Source organism: Enhydra lutris, unplaced genomic scaffold (assembly GCF_002288905.1).
Source record: "Enhydra lutris kenyoni isolate GAN:26980312 unplaced genomic scaffold, ASM228890v2 scaffoldscaffold17, whole genome shotgun sequence".
NCBI classification, from domain to species: domain Eukaryota; kingdom Metazoa; phylum Chordata; class Mammalia; order Carnivora; family Mustelidae; genus Enhydra; species Enhydra lutris.
Genome location: NW_019154101.1, coordinates 4424584 through 4450969, shown reverse-complemented (window position 1 = coordinate 4450969; position 26386 = coordinate 4424584). Strand labels below are relative to the sequence as shown.

Genomic DNA, 26386 nt, shown 5'->3' with positions numbered 1-26386 from the left:
GGCAGCTATCCTAGGGTGGACTGAGCTCAGTGGGGGCAGTCTTGTAGTGTCCGGTGACACAGCAGTGTCCCTGCAGGCAAATTCAGCCAGAGATTCATTCTGAACCACGGTTCTGACTGGTGAGAGCTACTGCTGATCGGTGGGTGTGCGGGATTGGGGGGGTTGGAAGTGTCAGGTCAGGGTGGATCAGGGGGCCTCAGAAGAAAACTTACAATTGCCTGGGGATGGAAGAAATCCTACAGGATTGAGAAGAGTTGGGGAATGCCAGGGAGCCTGAGGGTGTGAATGGGGTGGGGGATGGAAGGAGACTGGCTAAAGGAGTTGGGGGGGTGGAAATCTAGTGAACAGTAGGAGCCCCTGGAGGCTGGGAAGGGCAAACTCTAAGTCCTAGTCTCAACTTTACTCTCCCCTTGGCTTGGTGTCTTCATCGGCGCTGTGGTAAGAATCCTCCTGCCCCAGCTACCTTGCTAAGAGAAAGGGCCTCTGGAAAGCCAAAATGACCCATAAATCGAGGTGGAGGGGAGCATAAGGGTAGAAACTGAAGTGGCATAGGGGGGAGCCTGCAAACCCCAAGTTTTACGCCAGGTGAGGTTGGAGCAGGAAAGGGGCAAGCCTAGAGTCTGGATTGCCTTCACAGTCACTGACCCAGCCATGCCCGCTCCACTGCTCCCACTGCTGCTGCGAACACTGCTGTCCCGCCTGCTGCTGCCTGCTGCCCGCCTGGCCCGCCGGCACTTCCTGCCCCTGCTGCGCCGACTGGCCCGCCGCCTAGGCTCACAGGATGTTCGCGAGGCTTTGCTGGGCTGTGTGTTGTTCATCCTCAGCCAGAGACACCCACCTGACGCGGAGGAGGCCTCCAGAGTGGCCGGCCAGGAGAGGCGGGAGAGGCTAGCTCCCCTCAAATGAGGCCGCGATCCCTGACATTGGCTGTATCATCGAAAGCCCTTCTTTTGGAGCATGAGAGTCCCAGCACCGTCACACAGCGCAGCCTACCCAGTGTGCGGAAGACACGGTGCGGGGGGGACTGAGCACAAGAAGGGTCTGACCGGCAATGCCTCCCCACTGCCAGCAGGAATGACTGCAAGGATACCCAGCATCTAGCGGGCATAAAACTGATCATTACCCCCTCCCTGAATTCCTCCTCCAAGGACACCTTTCCTACTCACATCTGGTTCTAGGGAATGGAGGAAGTGACTCTCCTCCCCCAGCCTCAAATGGTGACATGGGGTCCAGGGAGGGACAGAGCTTACACAGGCAAAAATGACAATGTATTTGAGAGGCAAGATTTTAACCCAGACGGTTTGTCTTCCAGACTCAGGATTTACCTTAAAGTAATAGGACCTTGGTTGCCTAGGGAGGCAGTCTTGCCCCAAGGCCCAGCATGCAGCAGGTGCTCAATAAACATTTGTTGATTGGAGTTCTTGGGATGCCATTGAAAGTCCTGTCACCTGCGCAGTTCCTAGGCTCCTACCTAGGGAGAGAGTCTAAGGTGGCCAGAGGGTGGGGGAGGAGGTGGAGAGGGGGCGGGGGTGGGGAAACCACTCAAGAGTTCCTTTTGCTTCCTATCCCATTGTCCCACAGTCCTCATCTCCTGGAGGTTGTTTCTCTTGTGTAACTTCAGTCAGTATGTCACACTGTGACCCAGCAGTCTTGGGTCCGATTTGGAGGTCTGGCTAGCCAGCTCAAGGTAAGGAGAAGAACGCCAAGTTCCTGAGTCAGTTTGGAGATTCTTCTCACCCAGTGGTGTGGGAAGAGGGAGATTTGTTTGCTAAGAGACCCCACGGGCAGCCACCCAGGGGAGCAGTGTAGAAATGCTTCCCCCGAGGGGCACTGTGTCCCTGAAGAGATGGAGTTGGGTGGAAGTGTTCAGAGGCCTTCGCCCCATTATTTCCGCCTCCCCAAAGAGCAGCTCCTAAGGGGTCAAACGAGAGTTGTCAGATTCATTTGCACTCAGCCTCCGGATAATTTGCTTATTGTTCCCAAACAATAGTCCTCCCTCCCTCCAGGAGTCTTGGGCTGTAGGTTCAGAGTGGGGAAATGAGGGATGTGGGCCTCTTTCAGGACCCCCATCCCGAGCCCGCACCGTTCAGAAGCTCGGCCCCGGGGGAGGGGGGGGGAGAAGCGAGGCCAGAACCGCGCACCGCCCCCCATTCTCCCCAAGCCCCGAGGGGCTTTCCGCCAAACCCCAGCCCGGCCACCCTTTGGCACCATCTGCTTCCTCCAGGCGTCCACCAAAGCCAGTGCACGTGCTCGACCCTCTCGGGAAGGCCACCTGGGGGAAGGGGCAGAATGAAGGGGGTTCCAGCTCGTGGTCCCCTAACGCCGTTCCCCTCCGGGGTCACGAGCACCTTCTCTGCAGTCTGATCCCGGCCTTCCATGCCGCCGGCCTCCCAAAGCGCTCCTCGCTCCCGAGCGGCGCGGGGCGGGACAGAGCGGGTCACCGAGCGCGGGGCGGGCGCCGGCGTAACCGGTTGCGGCCCCTCTCCCTCCGGCAGCGGCATTGGAGACCGGTTAGACCCAGTGCGGGCTGCGAGCTCCCGCCATGGCCCCAGCCCCGAGGTGAGAAGGCCAGGTCGGGGACAGGGGGCGGGGGGTGTTCCGTCCTCCTCCTGCATATCCGGCAGGTGCGCGGGGAGCAGAGGCGGCCGCTGGGCGGTGGGGCGGGGGCTGCGCGGTTCCCACGCGCCCCGCGGGGACGGGCGGAGAGAGGTGGGGTTAGGGTCCCTAATTGGGTTGGGGTGGGGATATACGCGGGGTCGGCCTCTGCGGTTTCCCGCGGAGTGGATGCTTTTATCAGACATTGGAAGTCACCCCCCAACTCCTCCACCCCCGCTGCACCCCCCCAACCATATACAGATTCCTCCAAGGTAAGAGACATGCCCGGAGCAAAAGGTAGAGGCAGAGTTCTGGGAAATTACTCTGGGAAGACCAAGCCCGGACGGAGTGAACCTCAAGTCTTGGACCCTGACCCTCATTCTCACCCTCGAGTACACACCCACCAGGAAAGTGAGGGAAGTGAGATGAGTCCGGTCCTGGGACGGCTGGATCCTGTCTTTATTTTAAATGTGGGTGTTTTGTTCATCATATCACTTTTTTGCATTTACTTTGATTTAAAAAAAAAAATCTCAGTAAAATATTATTTATCTTGATCTCTAAATTTTTTGGTGTCCCCTTAAAATTTGCAATGCAGGCAAGTGCCTCATTGGCCTCTCCCTAGTCCCAGCCCTGCCACGAGGCCATGGACACAGAGTCAGGAACAAAATGAGAATGCACAGTCATAAGGCAGGTGCTGGTGACAAATAGCCAAGCCAAGCCAAACACAGATAGACACAGGCTGTGGAGAGTCGACCGAATGTGAGGTGGGGCGGCTTGTGGCCTAGAATAAGGAGGAGGGAGTCTGGGACAAGGGACAGTCTCAAATAGAGTGGGGAATGGGGAGAGGGCAGGGGTGCAGCTGGATCAGCCCTTTTCACCCTACCACTGTGCCAGGGACCTGAGGGAGAAAGACATAAGCCAGGGCTGAGGGTGACAGGACTGGTGGGGCCTGGCCAGAAAAACTCAGGGCACAGGCTGGTGTGAGTTGAGGCCCTGCGGCTGTCCAGCAGAGGGCCCTGGCACCCAGCAACCATCTCTGGGCAGGGAAGGGCTCCTAAGGGGCGTGGATGCTGGCAGGGGGCCCAGGCAGGGTGAATGCCAGATGGGCTTCTCTCCAGCCGTAACAGTCCTGCCTATTGTCATCTAGTGAGCAGGCCAGGCCTCCACAGGGGTGGGGAGAGGAAACAACCTTCCCCTGTCTGGCCTGGGACCCTCACCACTTCCCTCCAGTTTCTTTCCCTCTCCAGCCCCCTCTGCACACAACCCCAGCCACTGGCCACCGGCCTGGCCATGCTGGGCAGATCTGTCTGACCACGTAGGCCTGCCACCCCCACGGGCCCAAAGCGGGAAATGAAGGTGGGGAGAGAGACCGGGGCCAAGGAAGAGGGAGAGACTGGACAAACACAGGATGGGAATGGGGGTGGGGAGACCCAGACATGAAGCTGCCCTCGAGTCGTGGGGCAGTGCCTAAAAAAATACCACCCGTACCCCTCTTCCTGCCCTCTGTTTGGTTAAGGCTGGAGGGTGATAGTGTGTCATGTCTCTGTGGGAAGAGCCGGAAGGCTGAGAACACCCCTTGTGGAGTAGCTTGGGGACAGTCCACTGATCCCAAGTAGAAAAACTGCCCCTCCCTTCAGGGCCCAGTCTGTTTCCTGGCAGGAGAGTATGACTCTGCCTTATCCTTGATGGTAGTAAGGCTAATTGGTTGGGTGGGTTTTTTGGGGGGGGTATTTATTTACTTATTTGAGAGGGAGGGAGTAGGAGAAGCAGACTCCCTGCTGAGCAGAGAGCCCAAGGAGGGACTTCATCCCATGACCCTAGGATCATGACCTGACCGGAAGACAGGGGCTTATAGACTGAGCCACCTCAGCGCCCCCTGCTAATTGCTAATTAGTGCCCATGGCTTCTCCAGGGGACAGGTCTCTTGGGTAGTTGGGGCGAGGTGGGGTGTTGGCCCTGGGTTGGACTTTCTGTCTTCACACCCCACCAGCCATTGTGTTATCCTCCACCACTGAGGGCTGCTATGGGGGCCCTCCCCTCCCCCCAACTTACCGGCCAACCAAAAAGAGGGGAATCATTCCCCCCTGCCTTGGAGGTGCAAGAAGGGCTGACCAGTCCTCAGCATGCCCACCCCCTCCCACCTTAGCCCAGGGAGGATGTGGGACTCAGCAAGGCTTGGCCTCTTCCTCTGAGGACATAGGATTCACTCAGGAGGGAAGGCTGTTGGGGGCTTTTTCTCTTACCATCTCCAGCTGTTTCTCAGCTCTTCCAAAGTTCTGGGTTTAGAAAGAGTGAATCTGGAGGGGCCTACAGACCTGTGTGTGCCTCTACCCCACCCACCACCCACCGCAAGACATGCACTCCCCTCCAAGTTCCAGTTGAGGTTGGTGTGGTGCTTGTGTGTGTGTGTTAGAGGTAGGAAAACTCATGACTCAGGTCACTGACTGTACTGATTGCGCAGAGAGGTCCTTTGGTGTGGGGGTTGGGAGAGCAGAGGGTAGGTGCGAATGGCAGAAAGTGGCAGTAAAGGTCGTGGGCGCTGGAAAGGGAAAAGGTACCATGGAGAAAGTAGCGGGGTATCTGGGAGGGGAGTCCGCCCCGCTCTTGGGCAGAGGGTTGGGTGCAGGGACAGTAGGAGTTTCTGAACCCCCAGCGCGGAGCACACTAGGGATGATACCCCTCCAGCCCCGGGTTCCCCATAACGGGGCAGGGTTTGGTGTGGCACGGCCCTGAGGTCCTGTCTTCAAAAGTAAGGCGAGGTGTGGGCGCGGCGGCCCCGGGAAGGGGTTGGCGGGGGGGCTCGCATCCGGCGCCGCTGGGGGGGCGTAGCTGGGGCGGGGCCGCGGCGGTGCGGGCGGGGCGTAGGGGAAGCGGCAGCGGCGGGTGGTGGGGGGAGCGAGCAGCGGCGGCGGGCCGGGGCGGGCTCAGCGGAGGGCGGGTTTGAATGTGCTCCGGCGGGCGCGGGAAGCTGCAGAGAGGGCGCGCGGATCTCGGCGCGGTAGGACTCTTTGCTAGCAGGTGCTGCCCGGGTCGGGGGTCGGGGGTCGGGGGTCGGGGGTCGGGGACCGGATGGGAGTCCAGGAACCGCCGGCGTGGAAGGCGCCTCTTCCCGCCGCCACGAGGGCAGGGAGGCCGGGCCTGGCCGCTACGCTACGCGCAGAGGGAACGCCGCGTGGGGGCCCTGCTTCCCCCGCGCCGAGCGTGCGGAGCCGCGCTGCGTGGCGCGCCAGGGCCAGGGCGTGTGGGGACTCTGCGGAGATTGGGACCCGAGCGGGGCGTGGGCCACCTGGCTCCTGGGCCTGAAACCGGCGGTCGCCGAGCTGACCTTTGCAAGGGGCGGGCGAATGAATGGGTAATCTCGATGGATCTTGCCGGTACAGGAGAGGGGCCGCGCCGGTAACGGCACTGGGTGGGGGGGAATGGAGATGCGGGCCGGCGTCTTGGAGGTGAAAGAGTTGTCTGTTCCTGGCCTCCCCTTCCTGGGCTCGTCCTCATTTACTCCCAGAGAGGACTCTTCCTTAACTCAGAACCCCTGCTTTCCTTCTTAGGGAGAGAGTAGTGGTGGGTGAGGTGGGTGAAGCCCTGCCCATCACGCTTCCCAGGGCGATCCGTTTGCCTATTCCTCTTGGTAACCTCCCACTTGTCCTGCCTGTTGAGCTCTCCGTGCTGGGATGTGTGTGTTATGGGGAGTGGGGGATGCCTTACACATGAAGCTCTTGTCAGACTGGAGATGACCTCAGTCTCCCCACCCTGTTTTTTCGCTCATCTCCCAAGATACAGGGCTAGCTGAGAAGCAGCCTTTATACCTACCTCTCCAACCCAGAAGGAGGCTAGAATAAGCTGCCCATTGAGTTGGAATTCCAGCGCACCCATTCACTAGCTCTGCAACCTTACACAAGTGACTCAACCTCTCTGAACCTCAGCTTCTGTTCAGTGGAGACAATTTAGTACTAGCTTATGTGTGGTCGTTAGGGCAAGAGGGGAGCAGGTGGTGGCTGGCCCCACAGGCAACCCCAGGGAGTAGAGAATTTGATGCTACCACAGAAGTGTGTCTAGAGCTGGGGCGCATGAGAGGTGCTGGGGGCCTCAGGGTGGGGAGGTGCTCAGTCCAGTGGTTACTTTCAGAGCCCCATCCTGGCAGGCATGCTGGGGCATAGCTAGAGGGCCACCAGATGGCTCTGAGCTGGTATCAAATCCCTGGTTGCTGCTGGGCAAAGGCAGGCAAGAACAAAATACCTGGGCTGGCCTGCTGAATGTCAGGATGTGGGCAGGGGATAGAGGCTCCCCTGGAGTTGCACTGTGCCCAGGACAGAGGTGGGGATGGCTGCGAACAGAACATGGTAGGGTAGCAGGGGTAGAGGGCTGAAATGAATACTTTGTTCAGCCTAAGGCAGATTTTGCTAAGGAAGGGGAGATACTCTATTCTCTCCACCCCAGCTCCCATATGGGTTGAAGCTATACCAGTTCTTTTACTTACTGCCAGGAATCTTGCCTGTGGGGGCGTGTGTGTGTGTGTGTGTGTGTGTGTGTGTGTGTGTGTAGCATGGGGTGTGCTGAGGTGTGAAGCTGGGAGTTCCCTTCCGTGTGTGTGTGTGTGTGTGTGTGTGTGTGTGTGTGTGTGTGTGGAGCATGGGGTGTGCTGAGGTGTGAAGCTGGGAGTTCCCTTCCCTGCTACCTAATAGAAAATCTGAGTCCTGAGCCTTCTCTGGCAACCCCCGAGGGTAGATCCGTCTTGCCCCTATCCTTCTTAAAAACATAAAAACTGTTGTTGCCATTCTGTCTGCCCCCGCCCAGTGACTAGAACAGTGCCTGGCTAGCTTGCAGAGATGCTCAGTCAATATTTGTTGAAAAGATGAATGGGGGGCACGTGGGTGGCTCAGTCATTAAGGGTCATGATCCCTGGGTCCTGGGATGGAGCCCTGCGTCCAGCTCCCTGCTGAGCGGGGAGCCTGCTTCTCCCTCTCCCACTCCCCCTGCTTGTGTTCCTTCTCTCACTGTGTCTCTCTCTGTCAAATAAATAAAATCTTAAAAAAAAAAAAAAAAGATGAATGAAGAAACCCTCTGCCAATTCGGGAGGTGTGTAGGTGTGCTTCTCCTGTCCCCACCCTGCAACACCCTACAACCCACGCATGGGCTGGGGGGCTGAGGAAGGCCTTTGGAGAGTCTGGAGTTCATTCAGGGAGGGCTTGAGAAGAATTATGGGGAGGGGAAGAAAAAAGCCCCCTGAGGATGTTGGGGGATCCCTGGTGGTACGTGTCCACATCTGCCCGTCTTCAGGCTGGGACCTGGAGCACGGGCTGTACCTGCGATTGCCCCACCCCCTCAGCTCCCCTGCTGAGGCTGCTGGGTCTCTTATCTCCCAGGCTTGCTACAGGAGCAGTTTTTATCTCCTGGTTGTGTGTGCGTAAGAGATTTCTCAGAATGAGGCCGATCCCTCCCACAGCAAGGCCTGCGGGGTTCTCTCCGCATCCGCCCTCTGCCACTTTATTCATTCTGGACCCTTACCCAGGGGGAGCCCATGGACAAGGCCTGCTGCCGGAGCCTGAGCTAGGACTACCTCCCAAGGACTGCCCAGGCCCCTCTGAGCCTTCTGCTGGCAAGTCTGGGCATCTGGTGAGTGCTGGCCCAGACCTAGGCCCAGGCCCAGGTGGTTGGGGAAGCAGGCCTCACCCTGAACAGCAGACCTGGCTCCAGAGCTAGGCCCGCACGTGGGGGATGCGCCAGCACACGCCTGCCTAGTTTGCTGTGCTACCCATAGGGAAAGCTGTCTCATCTGGTGCCAGGGTGCCTCTCCTACACGAGTGGGAAGCAGGAGAGGGGATACTGAGGAGGGAGGCTAGGAGCTTTAGGTCAGGCCTGTGCCCCTGCTCCTCCAATCTTCCCTTCAAGTTTGCTCTCAGAAAGGGGAAGAGGACAGGGGCCTGGGAGTGAGTCAGAGAGGAACCAAGGGGGGATGGGGTGACCCTGGGGCCAGGACTGGGGACGAGGGGGAGGGGCAGGCTTAGTTGTGGGAAGGGCTGTGTCCCCACATGGTAGTGAAATGTTTTCCTAGAAACCTGGCCAGGAACTAGGAAACCCTTGGGCAGTGACAAAAAAGGAAGGTTAAAGTGCCCTCTGCAGAGAGGCTGGAGTCTGGGGTCCCTCCAGGAGGGCACAGGAACCCCAGAGCCCAGTCTTGCCGTGACTGCAGGCCCCCCCCCAGAAGGTGTGAAGGTCAGACTTGCAGAGAAGGGCTGGGGAGAGGCATCTCTGGCTTCAGTCCTCTTTCCCTACAGGCTCGAGGTTCTGCTGCTGCTGCTGTAGCAGCAGCAGCTGCGGTGAATGTTTGTTTTGTGCCCTCCCTCCTCCCCTCGCCCTCTTTGCTCTGACTCCTGTTTCCCTCCTCCTGTCTCTCCTTCCCTTCCATTATCATTGCAGTCCCTGACCCCTCTCATCCTCTTCCCTTCCTTCTTTGCCAGGCCTTCCCTCCCTCTCGCTCATACTTCCTCCTCCTCCTCCTCTCCTGCTCGCCACACTCCTGTTTCCCAGCTTACAAACTGCTTCGGCTGCTGGATAAAAATAGCGGTGGCCAGGCTGGGAGCCAGGTAGAGCCTGAGCAGGCAGGGGGCCCCACAGCACTGGCCACAGGGGTCAGATTGAACAGTCCCAAGGGGCTGGGCAGGGAGGGGGCCCTTCTGGACTCTTCAGCTCACCTGCTCTGTGCCCTGCCCGCTGCCTACCCCACGAGAGTCTAAAGAGGTCTATGGGGAAGCAGGGCCAAGACGTGGCCTCACACTGCTTCTGCCCCCAGCAAGCGCCAGAAGGAGGGAGCTCTCAGCCAGGCAAAACCGAGAACGCTGTCACCATGACAACCAGTCACGAGCCTCAGGACAGGTAAGGAACCTGGGCTGGGCATCCAGGGGAACTGACATGGGTCTCCAAGGGGGGCTGGGTGCTGCGTCCTTTGGAATTTGGGATTTCCACTGTTGACTGGCCTTCCGGCAAAGCAATGTGAGTCAGGTCTGCCTGAGGGGCGGAGGCCATGTGTGCCTTCACTGGGGTGCCTTTGGGGAGGGCTGGGATGGGTGGGCGGCGCAGCCCCTCCCTGGCCTCTCAGTGTTTCCACTGTTGCTCTCCAGCTCTCTAGCAGCTTCCAGCTCCTCCTCCCATCACTCTGGGGAAATATTTGGCGGCACCCCTCGTTCCAGAGCACATCTGGCAGAACTGCCCTCTCCCTCCGGCCTGGCGTTGAGCCTCTGCCTCAGATGACCCTGGCCTACCCTGGTCCTTGAGCTGACCTTGCTCACTCCCCACCTCTGAAACCTATTAGCTCCTTTAAATTAGACCCACCACCATGATCATGCGTATGTGTTTGCAGCGGGAGGAGGCTGTAGCTTGGTTGAAGCTCTCCAAGGAATCTGGGAACCAAGATAGTTGATGAGTTCTGCCTGCCTGCGGTCTCAAACTCCTTCAGCCCAGGCCCCCCAACCACATCCTCTCACCCCTGCCCGTCCCGTCTTCCTCCTGTGCCAAAAAGGCTGCCAAACGAGGCCACCTCTGGCTGTGGGACCTCGGGCACGTAGCTTAATCTCTCCTCGACTATTTCCCACCTGTAAAATCGAGGTGGGGTTTATTTGGATGGGAGGGAATTTAAGGAGACCTAGTAAGGACAGGCCCCAGTTGGGTGGCTCCCTGTTTCCTCTGTTCCCAGGCTGCCTGTCCTGTCAGAACCTCACGATCGGTAGCAGTTCTGGAACCCCTCTCGCATCTCCGTGCACCTTGGTGCCCTCCTCCAGCCCTGCTCTAACCATCTGTTCTGGGCAGCCTTGGCCAGGAGCTTCTCCCTTCATTCTGGTCCTCTGAATCAAGCCCTCAGCTGTGTTCTTCAGGGTCGTGGGTAGATGAGGCGCGGGGGCCGTCGGGGGCACTGTATTGGAATGGCTAAGAAGGCCACACTCGGGCACTCAGCCGGGCCTTTCCTGTGTGAGGCCAGACCCTGCACTCTGGCCAGATCTGTTTCTTCCCTGCCCTGGGCTTTGTCGCTGCCACTGGGGCAAGAAAGCAGGCATTCGCTGTGGGGAGGATATGGCAGACACATTTGGAGACTACGTTGGGAAGGCCTGGGGCTGCCTGGGGGAGGCTGGCCCATCCCACACAAGCCCTGAGGTGTAGGGCTTTGGGGCAACGCCCCAGCCAAAGCTGGGAGGGGGGGCACTTATTTACTCCTGGCGGCCCACATGATGTCCAGTGGCCTCATATTGCCTGGCCTCCCCTGTGTGGTGTGACCTACAAAGCTAGTTCTGTCTGGACTGGGGAAAAACAGCTCCCTCACTTCCCAGCCACCCCAAGTTACCCCACCCTCCTGTCCCACTAGGTCTGGGGTGGTCTGGGAGTTTCTTGACCTCAAACTCCTCTTTGGGGAGCCACACAGCCCCTGCCCAGACGGCATAATCACTTCCAGCCTGCCTCGTGGGGGTGGAAGACACTTGGCTGTTTCCTCCCTCACCCCCCCACCCCCAGCCTTCCAAAATCACCTCCGGATGTGTGGGTCACACTGGTTCCCAAGCCTGCAGGGTCCCCCGAGTCTTCGGGGCTGAGAACCAAGGTCCTGTTGGCCTTGCCTTTCAGCCTTGTGTCCCTCCCTGGCCCTCCTCCTCCTATGGACTTGTCTGCCCTTTTCCCTATCCCAGAACACTTTTCCTTCCACATAAACCCATAGGAAGGCTCAGGCACATGGAAATAAACACGGTTGCCTGTATCCTGGGACAGCGGGAGACCCCAAAGGTTGGGGAGGGAAGGAGTTTTTAGGTTTGATCTGGGAAGGAGGGTGGGATGGTGTGTCACTTGGCCCCCTTTTCCTCTCCCATCCTCAGGTACAAAGCTGTCTGGCTTATCTTCTTCATGCTGGGTCTGGGGACGTTGCTCCCGTGGAATTTTTTCATGACAGCCACTAGGGTGAGACTGGGGGGATGGGGTTCCAGAGGCCATGTAGGGCCTGGCTGCTGTGTACTTGGGAGTGCCAGGAGCGAAGCCTCAAGGTTTCTGTCTTGCAACCCCCACAGTATTTCACAAACCGCCTGGACGAGTCCCAGAATATGTCCTTAGTCACTGCCGAGCTGCGCAAGGACACCCAGCCCTCAGCCACCCCCACAGTGCTCTCCCCAGAGCGGACCTCGCTCAGTGCCATCTTCAACAATGTCATGACATTATGTGCCATGTTGCCCCTGCTGTTCTTCACCTGCCTTAACTCTTTCCTGCATCAGAGGTGAGCGCCGGGGCCCCTGGCCTGACCCCTCTCTACCTCTCGCTCTCCCTGGGCTGAGCCCCGCGCCTCACTGCCCTGGCCTCTGGGCAGGATCCCCCAGTCTGTTCGGATCCTGGGCAGCCTTATAGCCATCCTGTTGGTGTTCCTGATCACCGCCGTCCTGGTGAAGGTGCAGCTGGATGCCGTGCCCTTCTTCATCATCACCATGGTCAAGATCGTTCTCATCAACTGTAAGCAGGGCTGGGAGGGAGCAGAGATCTTCCCACATCCCCCCACCCATCCTTCAGACCCACTACCACAGTCAGCTAGGAACAGAGCCCCTTCCTCCCCCTGGAGGGGCTGGATGCCATTGGGTGATCAGGGCTCCAGAGACCCGAGTGGGTGCGGACCAGGGCTCGGGGGTGGGACAGAGAGGGCCATTTGGTGTCACAACTCCTCTGGAACCTGTGTTCCCACGGGCCCCTGCTCCCCCCGCCCCCCCGCCAGCAAGTCCCAGTCTGCTCCCTCTCCCCTGCTGATGCCCGCCTCATGCCTCCAGCGTTCGGTGCCATCCTGCAAGGCAGCCTGTTCGGTCTGGCTGGCCTCCTGCCCGCCAGCTACACTGCCCCCATCATGAGTGGTCAGGGCCTGGCAGGCTTCTTCGCCTCAGTGGCCATGATCTGTGCCATTGCCAGTAAGTGTTGCCGCCTGTCTGTCTGCCTGCCTGCCTGTGGGTCTGGTCGTGGGGGGGCGGGGAGCGTGGGGGGGGGAGCGGGGACGATCTCTGCTCTTTCTCATGCTCCCCGCAGGTGGCTCAGAGCTGTCAGAAAGTGCCTTCGGCTACTTCATCACTGCCTGCGGGGTTATTGTTCTGGCCATCATCTGTTACCTGGCCCTTCCCCGACTGGTAAGGAGGTGGAGAAAGTCTGGGGGTGGAGGTGGGGTGGGGTCCAGGGCTCCCAGCCAGTGGTGTTCTGGAATCCAAACCTGGCATAGGGGGGTGGAATTCTGGATCTTCCGTCTCTGAGTCCACTTCCCCTATGCCCCTCACTTGGCAGGAATTCTATCGGTACTACCAGCAGTTCAAGCTCGAAGGGCCTGGGGAGCAGGAGACCAAGTTGGACCTCATTAGTAAAGGTCAGAATAGCCTGCAGAAGCTGGGGTGGAGGGTGGCCTGCCTAGCACGGGGCAGCCTGGGCGCAGAGGGCAAGAAGGAGTGTGCCATATTGGCTAGTGGTGATAAGCCAGAAGCCAAAGTGAACTGGGGTAGGGATGACGGGAGCAGTAGGAAATAAAGGCTAGGAAAGCTGAAATGGGCGAAGAGGCTGGATACCCTTGAATTGTCTGAGGATAATGGGAAAGCATTTTCAGATTCTTGGAATAGGACCTGAGGTTCCTGGGAGAGGTCAGGACCCCTGGGATTTGTGAGGTGGGATTTACAGGTCTGAGAGGTATGGGCTAGGTATTAGGGTATGACTCTCCCCCGGGGAAGGGGTGTCCACCCCGAGCTAACCCCAGCCCTTTGCGGGAATGTTTGTGTCCTCTCTTGTTATTTGTCCTCCCTGCAACTTGATGTTCCCACAACCTGGGACTTTCCCCCCCTCCCCCACCCCAGGAGAGGAACCAGTAGCAAACAAAGAAGAGTCCAGAGTTCCAGCCCCCGGCTCTCAGCCCACCAACGAAGGCCACTCTATCCGAGCCATCCTCAGAAATGTATGTGGGGCATGGGTGTTCTGCCCTCTGCCCCTTACCCTCTTTTTCTCCTACTTTTGCCCCTCCTAACCCATGCACTGTCCATCCTCTCCCTTTCCTCCCTGAGACTGGCCACTCCCCTGGATTCTGGTCTGTGTGGTGTGTGTGTGTGTGTGTGTGTGTGTGTGTGTGTGTCGGGGGCTGGGGATTCTGGGTTCTTTGTTGCACAGCTGCTATGAAGACACGGGCCTGGGTCCCTTCCCTCCAGATCTTAGTCCTGGCTCTCTCCGTCTGCTTCAACTTCATGGTCACCATCGGGGTATTTCCCGCCGTGACCGCTGAGGTCAAGTCCAGCATCGCGGGCACCAGTGCCTGGGGTGAGGACACCGTGGGCTCCCAGGATGGGGGCAGACTGGGGCTAGAGCAGGTTTGGGAATGGGCTTCTGTCTCCCTGGCTAAACTCTCCTGGTCCATTTGCCCTTCCCTGGGCTGGAAACATGTCCTCCATTTTTACAGCTGGGGAAACTGAGTCCCAGTGAGGGTCAGGGTTGCTGAATCCGTTTCTCTGGACCTCATACCACCCCTGACTCTACTCTTCTTTTTCCAGGAGACTACTTCATTCCCGTGTCTTGTTTCTTGACTTTCAATGTCTTTGACTGGTTGGGCCGGAGCCTCACCGCTGTATTTACTTGGGTAAGTGGGAGAAAGAGATGCCCAGCCCCTGTGCAAGGCTAGAGTTCAGCCAGAGACCCAGAAAGGGAACCAAGAAAGTATGGTGGTAATGGAACCATGCTTTTTTTTAAAAAAAAGAAAAAAAGAAAGAAAGAAAAAAACCAAACCAAGATGTAATCTATGTATAGCAAGTTCTGCTAGTCTTCAGTGTACCAGTTACTGACCACCCCCTCCAACACCCATATGTAATCACCAGGGAGGTCCAGATACAGAACATTTCCAGCCCTCGAGACGGCTCAGCCATGCCCCCTCACAATCAGTACGCTCTCAGGGTGACCAGATCCATTCAGATCCCGAAGGGCCCCGTGTGGAGCACTGGGGACCAGCCCAGGCTCAGGCGTCCCCTGCTCCCCCGTAGCCTGGGAAGGACAGCCACTGGCTGCCAAGCCTGGTGCTGGCCCGGATGTTGTTTGTGCCCCTGCTGCTGCTGTGCAATGTCAAACCCCGCCACCACCTGGCTGTGGTCTTCGAGCACGACGCCTGGTTCATCATCTTCATGGCCGCCTTCGCCTTCTCCAATGGCTACCTCGCCAGTCTCTGCATGTGCTTCGGGCCCAAGTGAGTGGGGACCCTGGTGGCATCAGGCAGGACCTAGAGCTCTAGGGTGGCCACTCCAAGGAGGGAGAGGGGACACCGGGAGACTCCCGGATCCTGGATGGGCATGTAGGTGAAGGGGTCGTGGTGGAGGGCGGGGCACCCCAGGGTACCCGGGGGGAGATGTGGGAAGGTGGGAGACAGCCCCCATTACACATTCCCCCAAGAGAGAGAAGCCAGATTGGAGGTGGGAAAGTAGGACGGTTGTCAGCAGAATTCTGTGCTCAGGCAAGTCTCCACATCACAGATGCTCTGGGGGGCGAGCGAGCCGGGGAGCTGGAGGGTTCCTGGGGCCATTCTAAGGAAGCCTTGCCCTCCTGCCTTCAGGAAAGTGAAGCCGGCTGAGGCAGAGACAGCTGGAGCCATCATGGCCTTCTTTCTGTCTCTGGGCCTTGCACTGGGGGCTGTCTTCTCCTTCCTGTGGCGGTATATTGTGTGACCATGGATGGACAGAAGGACTGCACTGACCACCTGCTCCTTCGGCCTTTCTTCCCCTTGAGGGATGGGCAGGGGAGGTCTGGAGGTTTTCTCTTTATACCAGCTTCTGCTTTCTCACGGCCTGTTCTGGGCCTGGGTGTCCAGGCCCCGAGGAGGGAGCCTCTATGGATGGACAGTGGGGACATTGTGAGCCTGAGGGTCAGAATCAAGGGAGGGCACGCAGGCTCTGCATCTGCTCAAGTCGCCTTCAGCCACCCTCCCCCCCTCCATCACCACGCTTGGCTCTGACTGATCCCTGCTTGAGTACGGCAGCAGAGACTGGTAGGCTCAGAGAGAGAGAGTGTATGTGTGTGTCTATCTGTTCATCTGCCTATATACCAGCAGTGGATAGGGCCCAGGACTGTCTGTCCAAGGTCCCATTGGATAATCTTTCCATATTCTCCCCATGTGCCTCCTCCCCCGCCATTTCCATGCCCCTCCCCTGCTCCCCCTGCCTTGTTCCTACCAGTCATGCACCCTGTACAGTTGCCATTTTACTGCCTTTTTTTATATTCAACAGAAACCAGGTGCCTTCAGAGGCTCTCTGATAAAATAAACCTTTTTCTTTTTTCCTCCTTCCTCCACGGCTCCCTGTGTCCTCCAGCCGCAGCTCCATGCCCTAGAGAGGGCAGCAGGATGGCAGTGTGAATCTGGGGGATGAGCATGACCCAGCTGAGCCCTGGCCAGCACTGGGCCTGTGTCCAATGGTGGGGGTGGGTGGCAGTTAGTCCTCTCAGCCTCAGAGGGGCTGCAGTGCCCCCTGCTGGGGCCACAGAGGAGGGACAGGCCTGGAGCCAGGACACCCAGACTGCTGGCGGAGACTGAAAAAGGCCGTTTTTTCTTTGCTGCTCAATTCCTTCTTTCACAGGACTGGGCTTAGAGAGTTTCTTTGGTCTTCACTGCCACCCTCACCTGTCCTCACCCCTCAGTCACAGCAATAAACCTGCACACCTGGCCCACTCCCCGCCTCCCACAAATGTCCCCTCCCCTGGCTGCACTCCCATACCTCCAGGCAAGAAGAGGCTGCAGCTGCCCGCCCCCTACCACCCTTCTCCAATCTGGCACTCTGCCCTGACACCTGGGGGACACAGGCCTGTGTGTCCTTGCCTGGAAACCCCCCCCCCCCCCGTTCTTCTCCGACTTGGTGGGATGGTATGGAACTGTAAGTGGCTTCATGGAGGGAGCCATACCGTTGGATCTCCCTTCATGGAAATGACTGTTCTTGACCAGAAGTGGGAACAGAGTTCTGGCCAATGTGGGGAGACAGACACACACACAGACACACACTCTGACCCTGGCTACAGCCCAGGAGGCTCCCTAGTCCCTGACCCGCAGATAGCTACAAATTGGCATCTCTGTCAGGGCTTTTGTTTCTCAGTTTAATTTAGTTGAAGGCTTCAGGCCTCATTAAGGGCTCTTAGAACATTTTTAGGGCTGTTTGATGAGCTCTGAAGTTCTCAGGGGGTAGGGAAGCATATCATTATAAACGGAGGACTGGAGTCCGTGAACTCCAAGGGTACACATCGAACCAAGCTATATATATCCAAGGTCGGCAGAAAATAAGGTACTCCTTTCCTAGCAGATTTACAGGCAGGGGTACCCTGAGCGTGCCCCAGTCTTTGCTGTGCCCTTTGGCACTGGGGCTAAAATAAACCTGTGCTTTTTGTCTTCTCTCCCTTAGCCCCTCTTGACCTGCCCATGGTACCCCAACCTGAGAGTCCTGTTGGACGCCTTCCTTGGCACCAGCAGCTCCCAGGGGCACTGTGTTTCTTCCCTGGGTTCCCTCCACCACCTTCTGCCTGCTCTTCCAGAAGGACTCCAGCCCAGGTGTCCTTCAGTCCATCCCACCCATGGCTACAGAGTAATCCAGAGCCGAACTAAGTGTTCCACTGGTCTCTCTCCAGAGTATGCTGAGCATTTCCTAACATCCCAACACTGCCAGCAGGGACAGCCAGTTTACACAATTCCTTTCCCTTCTGCACCTCAGAGCTCTTGTAACTTGGTGACCTAACTTTTATCCTGCCCTTGACCATACTCGGGCTACCAGAAAGAGCTTCTGTTTTTCGAGATAGAGTCTACATTCTATTTGTGTTTTCACCCTTTGGGCTACAAGTGCTTTAACTGGCTCCCAGACGTACTCAAAAAATTGTCCCTCCCTGCAGTCTTCACAGGCCTCAAGCCAGCTGGGTGGTGGTGCTCGTTTCCACTGCCTGTGCTCAAGGGATAGAGATGGGTGTTAAGTAGGTTTCTCTCAACCCCAGCAATGATTTGAAGGAGGGAAAAACGGATCATGTCACTTTCCTCCTTTCCGTACTCAAATGGATGTGGAGGAAAATTATTAGAGTATTTTTTCCAAAAACGTTTTCTAATGCAAATGCCCCAAATATGCAGTCTCACCTTGGTTTCTGTTCTCTGACCTCAAGTCTTCATCTGAAGCCAGGAGAGGTGGGGGCGAGGAACTGGAGCTCCTAGCTCTCCTGCCTGCCCAAGCACAGTGATGGCTCCTGACCACAGTAGGTGCTCTGAAGGCAATCCTGCACTGTAAGAGGCAGGCCTCCCCCTGCCCCCTAGCACTGGCTCCAGTAAGGTGGGGAAGTACTGAGCGTGAGAATCAGCTGGGTGTCACTGTCTCTGCCAGACCGTGCTGGTCATCACCTTCCATGTGACTTTTTTTTTTTTTTTAAGATCTTATTTTATTTTTTAAAGATTTTATTTATTTGACAGAGAGAGATCACAAGTAAGCAGAGAGGCAGGCAGAGAGAGGAAGGGAAGCAGGCTCCCCAGTGAGCAGAGAGCCCGATGCGAGGCTCCATCCCAGGACCCTGAGATCATGACCTGAGCCAAAGGCAGAGGCTTAATCCACTGAGCCACCCAGGCGCCCCCCATGTGACATTTCTGCCTGAAGCATCAGGCTGTGTATTTAGCAGCTGGCCTCCCTGGGGTGGTGGCCACATCAATGTGGACACTTCCTTGTGTTTGATCTTACATGGTGACGTGTTGGGGCTCTAAGCTTTTGAAAAGCCAAGAGCCCCAGGAAAATCACCAGTTGTCCTTAAAAAATAGAAGTCAAGCCTCTGGGATAGCCAAGGAGCTAGATCGGGTCTGAATCTATTCTTTGAGGTGTATATAAAAGGAGCACGGTGAGGGCATTATAACAGGGGAGAGGGGGCCTGAGGGGAAAATTGCAGTTATGGGGAAAACAAGTACTCAGAGTGTCGAACCATGATAGTGATTCAAACTGGATATCAGCAAGAAATGCAGAATCACTTTAAAGAGCTAGCCATGCTTTCTGGCCAGCAGGCTCTGCCTAAAACCTGAGTCTTGACACGCAGGAAGAGTGGCAGACTGAGAGACACCAGCCAGCCAGTAGATCTAGCAGTGAGGCCCATCTGGTTTCTAGAGCAAGTTGGCAGTGAGTGTGGAGATGGGCACCTCCCAGGAACAGAGCCTGCGTTCCCCCTCCTGAAGCCATCAATGGCAGTGCCCTAGCAGGGCTCATAGCTCCAAGAGAGGAGGTGCTCACTGAGAGCCATCTATCACCTTGGCAGGCCGGGTGCTCCCTGTCAGTGAGCCAGTTGGCATTCTGGCCCCAGGCTACAGGGCAACTGCTAAATGAGTCAGCAGGACCCCACAAAGTGGGGGTCTTCTCCCCCGCCTGCCTTCGGGGTTGGTTCCCATTCAGAGCCTAGGATTCCATCTTGGGCCTGCCAAACACCACGCATCCTCTCGGCCCAGATCCTTGTTCTTCAAACGGGTGACCTATATGTACAGACTTGCTAAGGTGATTTAAGGAATCTGCGGGTGAACCTGGATGCAAGAAATGATTACCCTAGAGACACGTGGCACCAAGAATCAATCAGGATGAGCTGTGGCCTGGTGCGCTCACCGTCCCACACGGAAGCGGCTCCCTGCTCCTCTCCCTAGCTTCAATCCCGGCGCCTTCAAGAACCAGACCTCACCTCCCTCCACACCGGCCAATCGCCCCACCGGCCCCAGACTGGCGATTGACAGCAGAGAACCCGAGGACCGGACAGGGGCGGGGCGGGGTGGGGCGACGCGGGGCGGGAGACGACGGGAGCAGGAGTCCGTTCAGCCCCGCCCCACGGCGGCGGGTGTGGTGACGTCGCCCGTCCCGGGTGCTGCGCCGCCGCGCGGCCATTCACACCTGACCGCTGGCCAGTGGGAGACCGGTTTGGGTGTCTTGAGGCCGGCTCCGCTGCCCCTTAAGGATGGGTCACCTTGAGCGAGGCATTTTCTGTCTCGGAGCCGCTCGTCTGGAAAGCGAGGGTAGGCACAGTCGCGCCGCCTTTCTCGGGGTTGTGAAATTCCGGACCCGGGCAGTGGCTAGCAACTCTTGGCTTGCATCCACCACCCTGCTTCCTTCTTAGGTGTCTCGCGGCCTCCCGTCTCCCAGGAACCCTATGCGGTGCTGACCGTTGCTATGCCCCTTGTACTCCAGAAAACTGAAGCTAGAATGCTTAAAGGGTGGAAAAATATTTTGTAAACCGCAAAGCATTGGGTAAATACAAGTCTCTGCCTGTCTCTACCTATCAGATAAGCAGAGAGACAGATGGACTCGGAGAGATGGGGAGAACTCCCAGACAGTGAAGGGGATGGATATACAATGCCTCTCGTGATAGATAGTACCGCCCCATAACTCGAGCCCGGTGTACCTTCCTCCCTAGCCTTCAGAACAGTCCAGAACATACCGAAGGATCCCAAGCCTCCCAGGATCAGGAGCTCCTGTGTAATCCACCCCGGGTGAAAGCAGCAAGGTCCTTCCTGATGTCTAACCCTAGTCCCTCCTGTTTGTGAGTTCCTAAGCACTCAGTAGCACTGCCGCAGCCCTGCCAGTGCCTTATCTGGGCACAGGTGGGCCAAACAGGCACCGGGCCCAGAAATCCAGTCAGGTGAGAACTGTGCATTGGCCAGTGACTTGTGCCTGGGGCGGGTCAGGTGGCGGGCAGAGTAGTTAAGTAGGTCAGGGTTGTTTGTGGTAGAACCCCTCCTCCCCCCACACCTTCCCCTGCCTGTAATTTACTCTGCGCTGAACTGATTTGGGGTTAAGTTTTACTTTAGTCAAAGGGACCTGGAAACACTGAACAACACCCAAGACAAAAAGGCACACCTGGTGTACATCATGGGAGGAGGACAACAGACAATTTAGACCTGACCTGACAGTGACTCACTCACAGGACTCACTCACACCCCCCCTTTAGGTCACTGATACTATACCCTCAGAGGGTCAAGACACACACATATGTGTATTAATAGAGTAGGTACCAAAGATACCCTAGTTACAATTTCAAAATGGCTTAGGTCATAACTCTGGCCTTTTCACTACACTTGCCTGGGAAAGGCTGTTCTTGCCCATGACTTCGGCCATCAGTCTCTGTCTCCAGGACATTCTTTATCTGGTACCCCATAACATGCTTAAAACGGGCTCTTGGCCCCCTCCGACACAGAGTGTTCCTCCTCCCCTGCCTTGAGCCCTCATAGTCCATCATTCTACCACAGAAAAGATGAACACCATGCCTCTTCCCCACCCCTGGGTGATCTCCCCACTTTCAGCTTCTGCCTTCTCCAGGCTACATCCCCTGGAGTCTCCAAGTGTTTTTTGTTTGTTTTGAGCAACACAATTAACTGGCTTGACTTAATAGATTTAACATATTTAGACTTTTGTCCAATAAATAATATTTTTCTCAACCATGCATGGAAACTTTACTTACCATGCCCTAGTTTACAAAAAAGTCTCAAATACAAAAGAGCCAGTATTATACACACTGTAGTATATGTGTATAACATAATTAAAAGATAATATAAAAATAATTGGAAATGGGGACGCCTGTGTGGCTCATTTGGTTAGGCAAATGTCTTCTGCTTGGGTCATGATCCTGGAGTCCAGGGATCAAGTCCCACATCAGGTTTTCTGATCAATAGGGAGTCTATTTCTCCCTCTGACCCACCCCCTGTCATGCACTCGCTCTCTCTCTCTCTCATTCTCTCTCAAATAAAATCTTAAAAAAAAAATGGAACTGTTGAACTTTTTCAAGATTTTATTTATTTGAGAGAGAGAGTGAGAGCACACTTGAAAGCACAAATGGGACTAAGGGCAGAGTGAGAAGCAGACTCCCCACTGAGCAGAGAGCCCGATATGGGGCTCAATCCCTGGACTCCAGAGATCATGCCCTGAGCCAAAGACAGATACTTAAACCAACTGAGCCACTCAGGCACCCCTGTTGAACACCTCTAAACTGATGAACAAAGATGCCATAAGACAAATCAGAAAACCCTTAAAACTGAATTATAATAAAAATACTATAGGGACACCTCGGTGGCTCAGTTGGTTAAGAAGCATCTGCCTTTGGCTCAGGTCATGATCCAGGGACCCTGGGATCGAGCCCTGCATTGGGCTCCCTGCTCAGTGGGGAGACTGCTCCCTTTCCCCTCTCCCTCAGCCTGTTGCTCCCCCTGCTTGTGCTCTTTCTCAAATAAATAAATAAAATCTTTCCAAAAAATACTGTATATTGAAACATGGGATATAGCTAAAATCGTACTTGAAGAGAAATCTGTAGCCTTAAATCCTTATGTCAGAAAATGGGAAAGGTTGAAATTTAATGTGCTAGGTATTAAAGCTAAGAAAATGGAAAAAGGACAACAGAACTGACCCAAAGAAAGTAGAAATAATAAAAATTTGAGCAGAAATTTAAATACACACACACACACACACACACACACACACACGAAATTTAAATACATGAACATCAATATAAATAAAATAGACAAATCTCTAGTGAAACTGATCACGAAAAAGAGGAGTAAGACATGAAAAACAATTTTAGGGATGAAAATGAAGAGATACTTTAGATGGAATAGAGTTTGAAAAGATAAGTCAAAGAGAAGAATATGTCATAATAAAGCTTTCAAGAAACAGCTGGAAATAATTAGTAAACAAAATTGACAAGGAGAGGTAGAAAACCTGAATATTCCTATATTACTTAAAAAAAAAAAAAATGAGGGGCACCTGGCTGGCTCAGTCAGTGGAGCATGCAACTCTTGATCTTGGGGTTGTGAGTTCAAGCCCCATATCGGTGTAGAGATTACTTTAAAATAAAATCTTAAAACTAATAATTTTAAAAAATCTTTTTAAAAAGAATTGAGTCCTTAGTTAAAATGTTTCCATACAGAAAACATTAGATTCAGGCAATTGTATAGGCGAGTTCAAAAAATTTTAAATAAATAGATCAAGGGGTGCCTGGGTTGCTCAGTTGGTTTAGCATCTGCCTTCCACTCAGGATCAGGATCCCAGGGTTCTGGGATCTAGCCTTGCATCTGTCTGTCTGTCTCTCAGGCTTCCTGATCAGTGGGGAGTCTGTTTCTCCCCCTCCCACTCCTCCTGCACACACACTCCCTCTCTCAAATAAATAAATAAAATCTTTTACAAATAAATAAATACATAAATAGGTGGAATCTGTTTAATATTACTAAGTCTGTTAATTAATTAAATGTATAAATAAAGGGAATTTTTTAAAACAATAGTCTCAGTAGATGCAGAAAAGTGATTTTGATATTCAGATTAAAATTTATAACAAGGTAGGGATAAAGGAAATATTGTGCTTAATGATGAACTATTTTTTTAAAGATTTTATTTATTTATTTGACAGAGAGAGAGAGAGAGATCACAAGTAGGCAGAGAGGCAGGCAAAGAGAGAGAAGGAAGCAGGTTCCTCCTGAGCAGAGAGCCCAAATCGGGGCTCGATCCCAAGACCCTGGGATCATGACCTGAGCCAAAGGCAGAGGCTTTAACCCACTGAGCCACCCAGGCGCCCCTCAATGATGAACTATTAAAAGCATTCCTTTTCTGATCAGAAATGAGATAGGGAGGGCTCAACTGCCCAGCATCTCTGAACATCAAGTCCATTGGCGTGTGAGGATGTCAGTGCAGCATATTCCCCATGGAGTTCGGAGATAATAAATACGCCTCGTAGAACCGGAACAGGCAGGACCCATCTGGCAACTGCTGAGCTCGGGAAGGGTGCCTGTTCCTGGAGTTAAGGATCTGGAGCTACTCCCTGAGCTTAAATAATCCCTGAGGTCCCGATGCTTAAAGGTTGCTTTCCTCCTCCATTGCCTCTTTTCTTGGCAGCCTCCCCGATCCCTTCCAAAGGTCAGTGGTGCAGCCTCAAGAGAATTCCCAGTTGGAGCAGCAACTGAGTCGGCTCCAAGACCTCACTCTGCTTTAGGAGATCAGAGGTCTGTAAGTCTTCTCTGTAAAAGGTAAGAGACAACGTATTTTAGATTTTGCAAGCCACCTGGTCTCTGCCACACTATCAACTCTGCCATTGCAGCGTAAAATTAGCCAAAGACAACATGTAAACAAATGAGAAGGGTTATGTTTTAGTAAAGCTTTACAAGCACAAATTCAAATTTCTACTTTTCACACGCCAAAATATTATCTTTCTCTTGATTTTTCCAACAATGTAAAAAACGTTCTTCCCCATAAGCCATATAAAAACAGGGGCGCCTGGGTGGCTCAGTGGGTTAAGCCTCTGCCTTCAGCTCAGGTCATGATCCCAGGGTCCTGGGATCAAGCCCCACATCAGGCTCTCTGCTCAGCAAGCAGCCTGCTTCCCCGCTTTCTCTGCTTGCCTCTCTGCCTACTTGTGATCTCTCTCTCTGTGTCAAATAAATAAAATCTTTTAAAAAAAATAAATAAAGGGGCACCTGGGTGGCTCAGTGGGTTAAGCCGCTGCCTTCGGCTCGGGTCGTGATCTCAGAGTCCTGGGATCGAGCCCCGCATCGGGCTCTCTGCTCTCTAGGGGAGCCTGCTTCCTCCTCTCTCTCTGCCTGCCTCTCTGCCTGCTTGTGATCTCTCTGTCAAATAAACAAATAAAATCTTAAATAAATAAATAAATAAATAAATAAAATAAAAACAAGTGACAGGCCCACCAGCTGCAGGCGGTGGTTTGTCAGTTCTTGCCTCATCTGGCTACCCTCCAGCGACAGAAGGTTGGCCTGGGTCTTTAACGCCTGGTCGGGAACAAAGGGTATCTTGGCAGTAGTGAGCATTGCAAGTGCTGCTGGAAATAGGATTCTGGAGATCTAGGGGGTTTAAGCTGTTTTTAATAGCCTTCAGTAGCTTCCCGAACTCTAAGTTAAGGTCAGGACATCTTCACATGGCATTTGTGGCCCTCTGTGACCTGAGCCCTGCCTGCAGGGTCACTTTTCAGTGCCTCTGCCTCCCTCGGGGGCTCCTAGGCTATGGTCCTTTTGTCAGGGCTGTGCCTTTCCATGCATTTCTGTCCTGTGCCGTGGGCTGGCTAGCCTTAGCCCGAAGTCTGCCCCCTGGCTCAGGCTGAACAGGGAGTCTCTGATAGTTCTCCCACATTGCTATGATTCATGCTTGTCCTGCAGCAGCCCCTTGTGGGCTGAAACCTGCATCTTGTTTATGCACTTTTGCATCCCCAGGCACTCATTGTGGGGGCTTCAGTGAGAGTCAATGAGTGGGAAAAGGCTTCCAGAAAAGAAGGCAGTCTTTCTAGGCTAGTGCAAGATTTGAGATTTTCCCATTAGAAGACCCCTGAATGCTCTCAGATCCTAATACTGATCAACAGGAGTAATTTCTGCCCTGCCCTGGACTTGGGTCCTGGGAGGGAGGCAGCATCTCTACTCTATTTCTGGAGCAAGAATCAAGGTTTCAGATAACAAGGCTTTGAGCTGACTGATCTCAACGAAGCCTTGCTTTCCCAGTTCCTACAATGTGGTGACTCACTTTCAGCACTTCACAGGACAGTGAAATGGTATGAATGCTCTTTGTGAACTAGGGAGATTTTTCATTTGCTAGACCCCTTCTGCCCAGAGGGAAAGAGAGTATGTTGAGTGATGACACACTTCCTTTGAGATTTTGATCAGGAACAGAGAATCCTGGGGGATTCTTGGTGACAGCACCCTTCCCAAGCCCATTAACTTCCAGTCACAGGTTTTTCACACACCAAAAGGAAGGGGAATAGAAGAGTAAGGAGAAATGAAATTGGGGTGGTGGCAGTGGGGTGATGAGGTCTGGAGTGTAGGGCAAAGATAAGGAAAGTGAGGGTCCTTTATTCTGTGGAATTTAACACATAAATAAAGAACATACAAAGGGGGGCGCCTGGGTGGCTCAGTGGGTTAAGCCGCTGCCTTCGGCTCAGGTCATGATCTCAGAGTCCTGGGATGGAGCCCCACGTCGGGCTCTCTGCTCAGCGGGGAGCCTGCTTCCCTCTCTCTCTCTCTCTCTCTCTGCCTGCCTCTCTGTCTACTTGTGATCTCTGTCAAATAAATAAATAAAATATTAAAAAAAAAAAAAAAAGAACATACAAAGGAAGGAAGAGGGGGCACCAGGGCTGTTGAAGAAGGACTAGGGATGGTGGTGGTGGGAGGGAACCCCTCTCCAGCATTCCAGTGGAGGACACTGTGGGCCAGGAAGGCGGCTGATGGACATCCACAAGGTCACAGAGCAGGAAGTGGCCATTTTCTTCTGGAGGGGCTGTGGGTCCCACAGGGTTCCTAGATGAGGCCTTGGATAGACAAGGACAGCCTTCCTTCAGGAGGGCATGCAAAAGGGTCAGAGCCAAGCGAGGTATGGAGACCCACAGCTTCTTTGGCAGGCTAAAGGTCTGGGGGCTTGGGACCTCCACCACAGCTGACGAGGAACGACTTCTGGCAGCCTGCAGCGGGCTGCCCTCTGGCCAGTGTCTTCAAACGACCTCCAAGAGTCCCTGCCACTCTGCAGGGGTCCTGGAGACCCTCCCCACCTCTGGTCTGGCAGCTGCAGGAGCGAAAACGGCGGAAAAAAAAAATGAAACCAGACTGAGAATTGGCTCGATGTGCTCACGCAGAGGAGACGCATGTTTCAGTGTTCTATACACGTGGGCGAATGCAGGAGTTGGGGAGGGTACCCCCCCCATCTCGCTCTCCACCTCGGGGGCGAACGCGTCCCCAGTCTCTGCTCTCTGAAGGCGGCGCCGGCACTACCGCCCCTACAGCCCTGTGCCGTGTGATTGATGGGAGGGGGTCAGTCAATCATTCCCTTTACAC

At 54.9% G+C, this 26386-nt stretch overlaps 2 protein-coding genes across 4 annotated transcripts; both read left to right on the top strand.

Annotated features, from left to right (window-relative positions):
• Positions 1-504: 504 nt before the first annotated feature.
• On the top strand, positions 505-1490 carry LOC111147840 (myomixer, myoblast fusion factor). The gene has a single exon (XM_022504093.1). The coding sequence runs from the start codon at positions 652-654 to the stop codon at positions 904-906; it is 255 nt and encodes an 84-aa protein (XP_022359801.1). The 5' UTR covers positions 505-651; the 3' UTR covers positions 907-1490.
• A 4046-nt stretch (positions 1491-5536) lies between these two features.
• On the top strand, positions 5537-15892 carry LOC111147638 (solute carrier family 29 member 1 (Augustine blood group)). 3 transcript variants are annotated; one of them, XM_022503830.1, is made up of 14 exons: positions 5537-5613; positions 8105-8208; positions 9386-9468; positions 11448-11529; positions 11637-11839; positions 11930-12069; positions 12378-12512; positions 12628-12725; positions 12877-12955; positions 13434-13531; positions 13779-13887; positions 14118-14203; positions 14601-14800; positions 15164-15892. In XM_022503830.1, exons 3-14 carry the CDS (start codon positions 9440-9442, stop codon positions 15273-15275), a joined length of 1371 nt encoding a protein of 456 aa, XP_022359538.1. In that variant the 5' UTR covers positions 5537-5613; positions 8105-8208; positions 9386-9439; the 3' UTR covers positions 15276-15892. The 3 variants fall into 3 exon arrangements, with proteins under 3 accessions (XP_022359538.1, XP_022359537.1, XP_022359536.1); XM_022503829.1 differs by having other exon boundaries at positions 5538-5613; positions 9325-9468; XM_022503828.1 differs by lacking the exon at positions 5537-5613 and having other exon boundaries at positions 7644-8208.
• The last annotated feature ends 10494 nt before the right edge of the window (positions 15893-26386 follow it).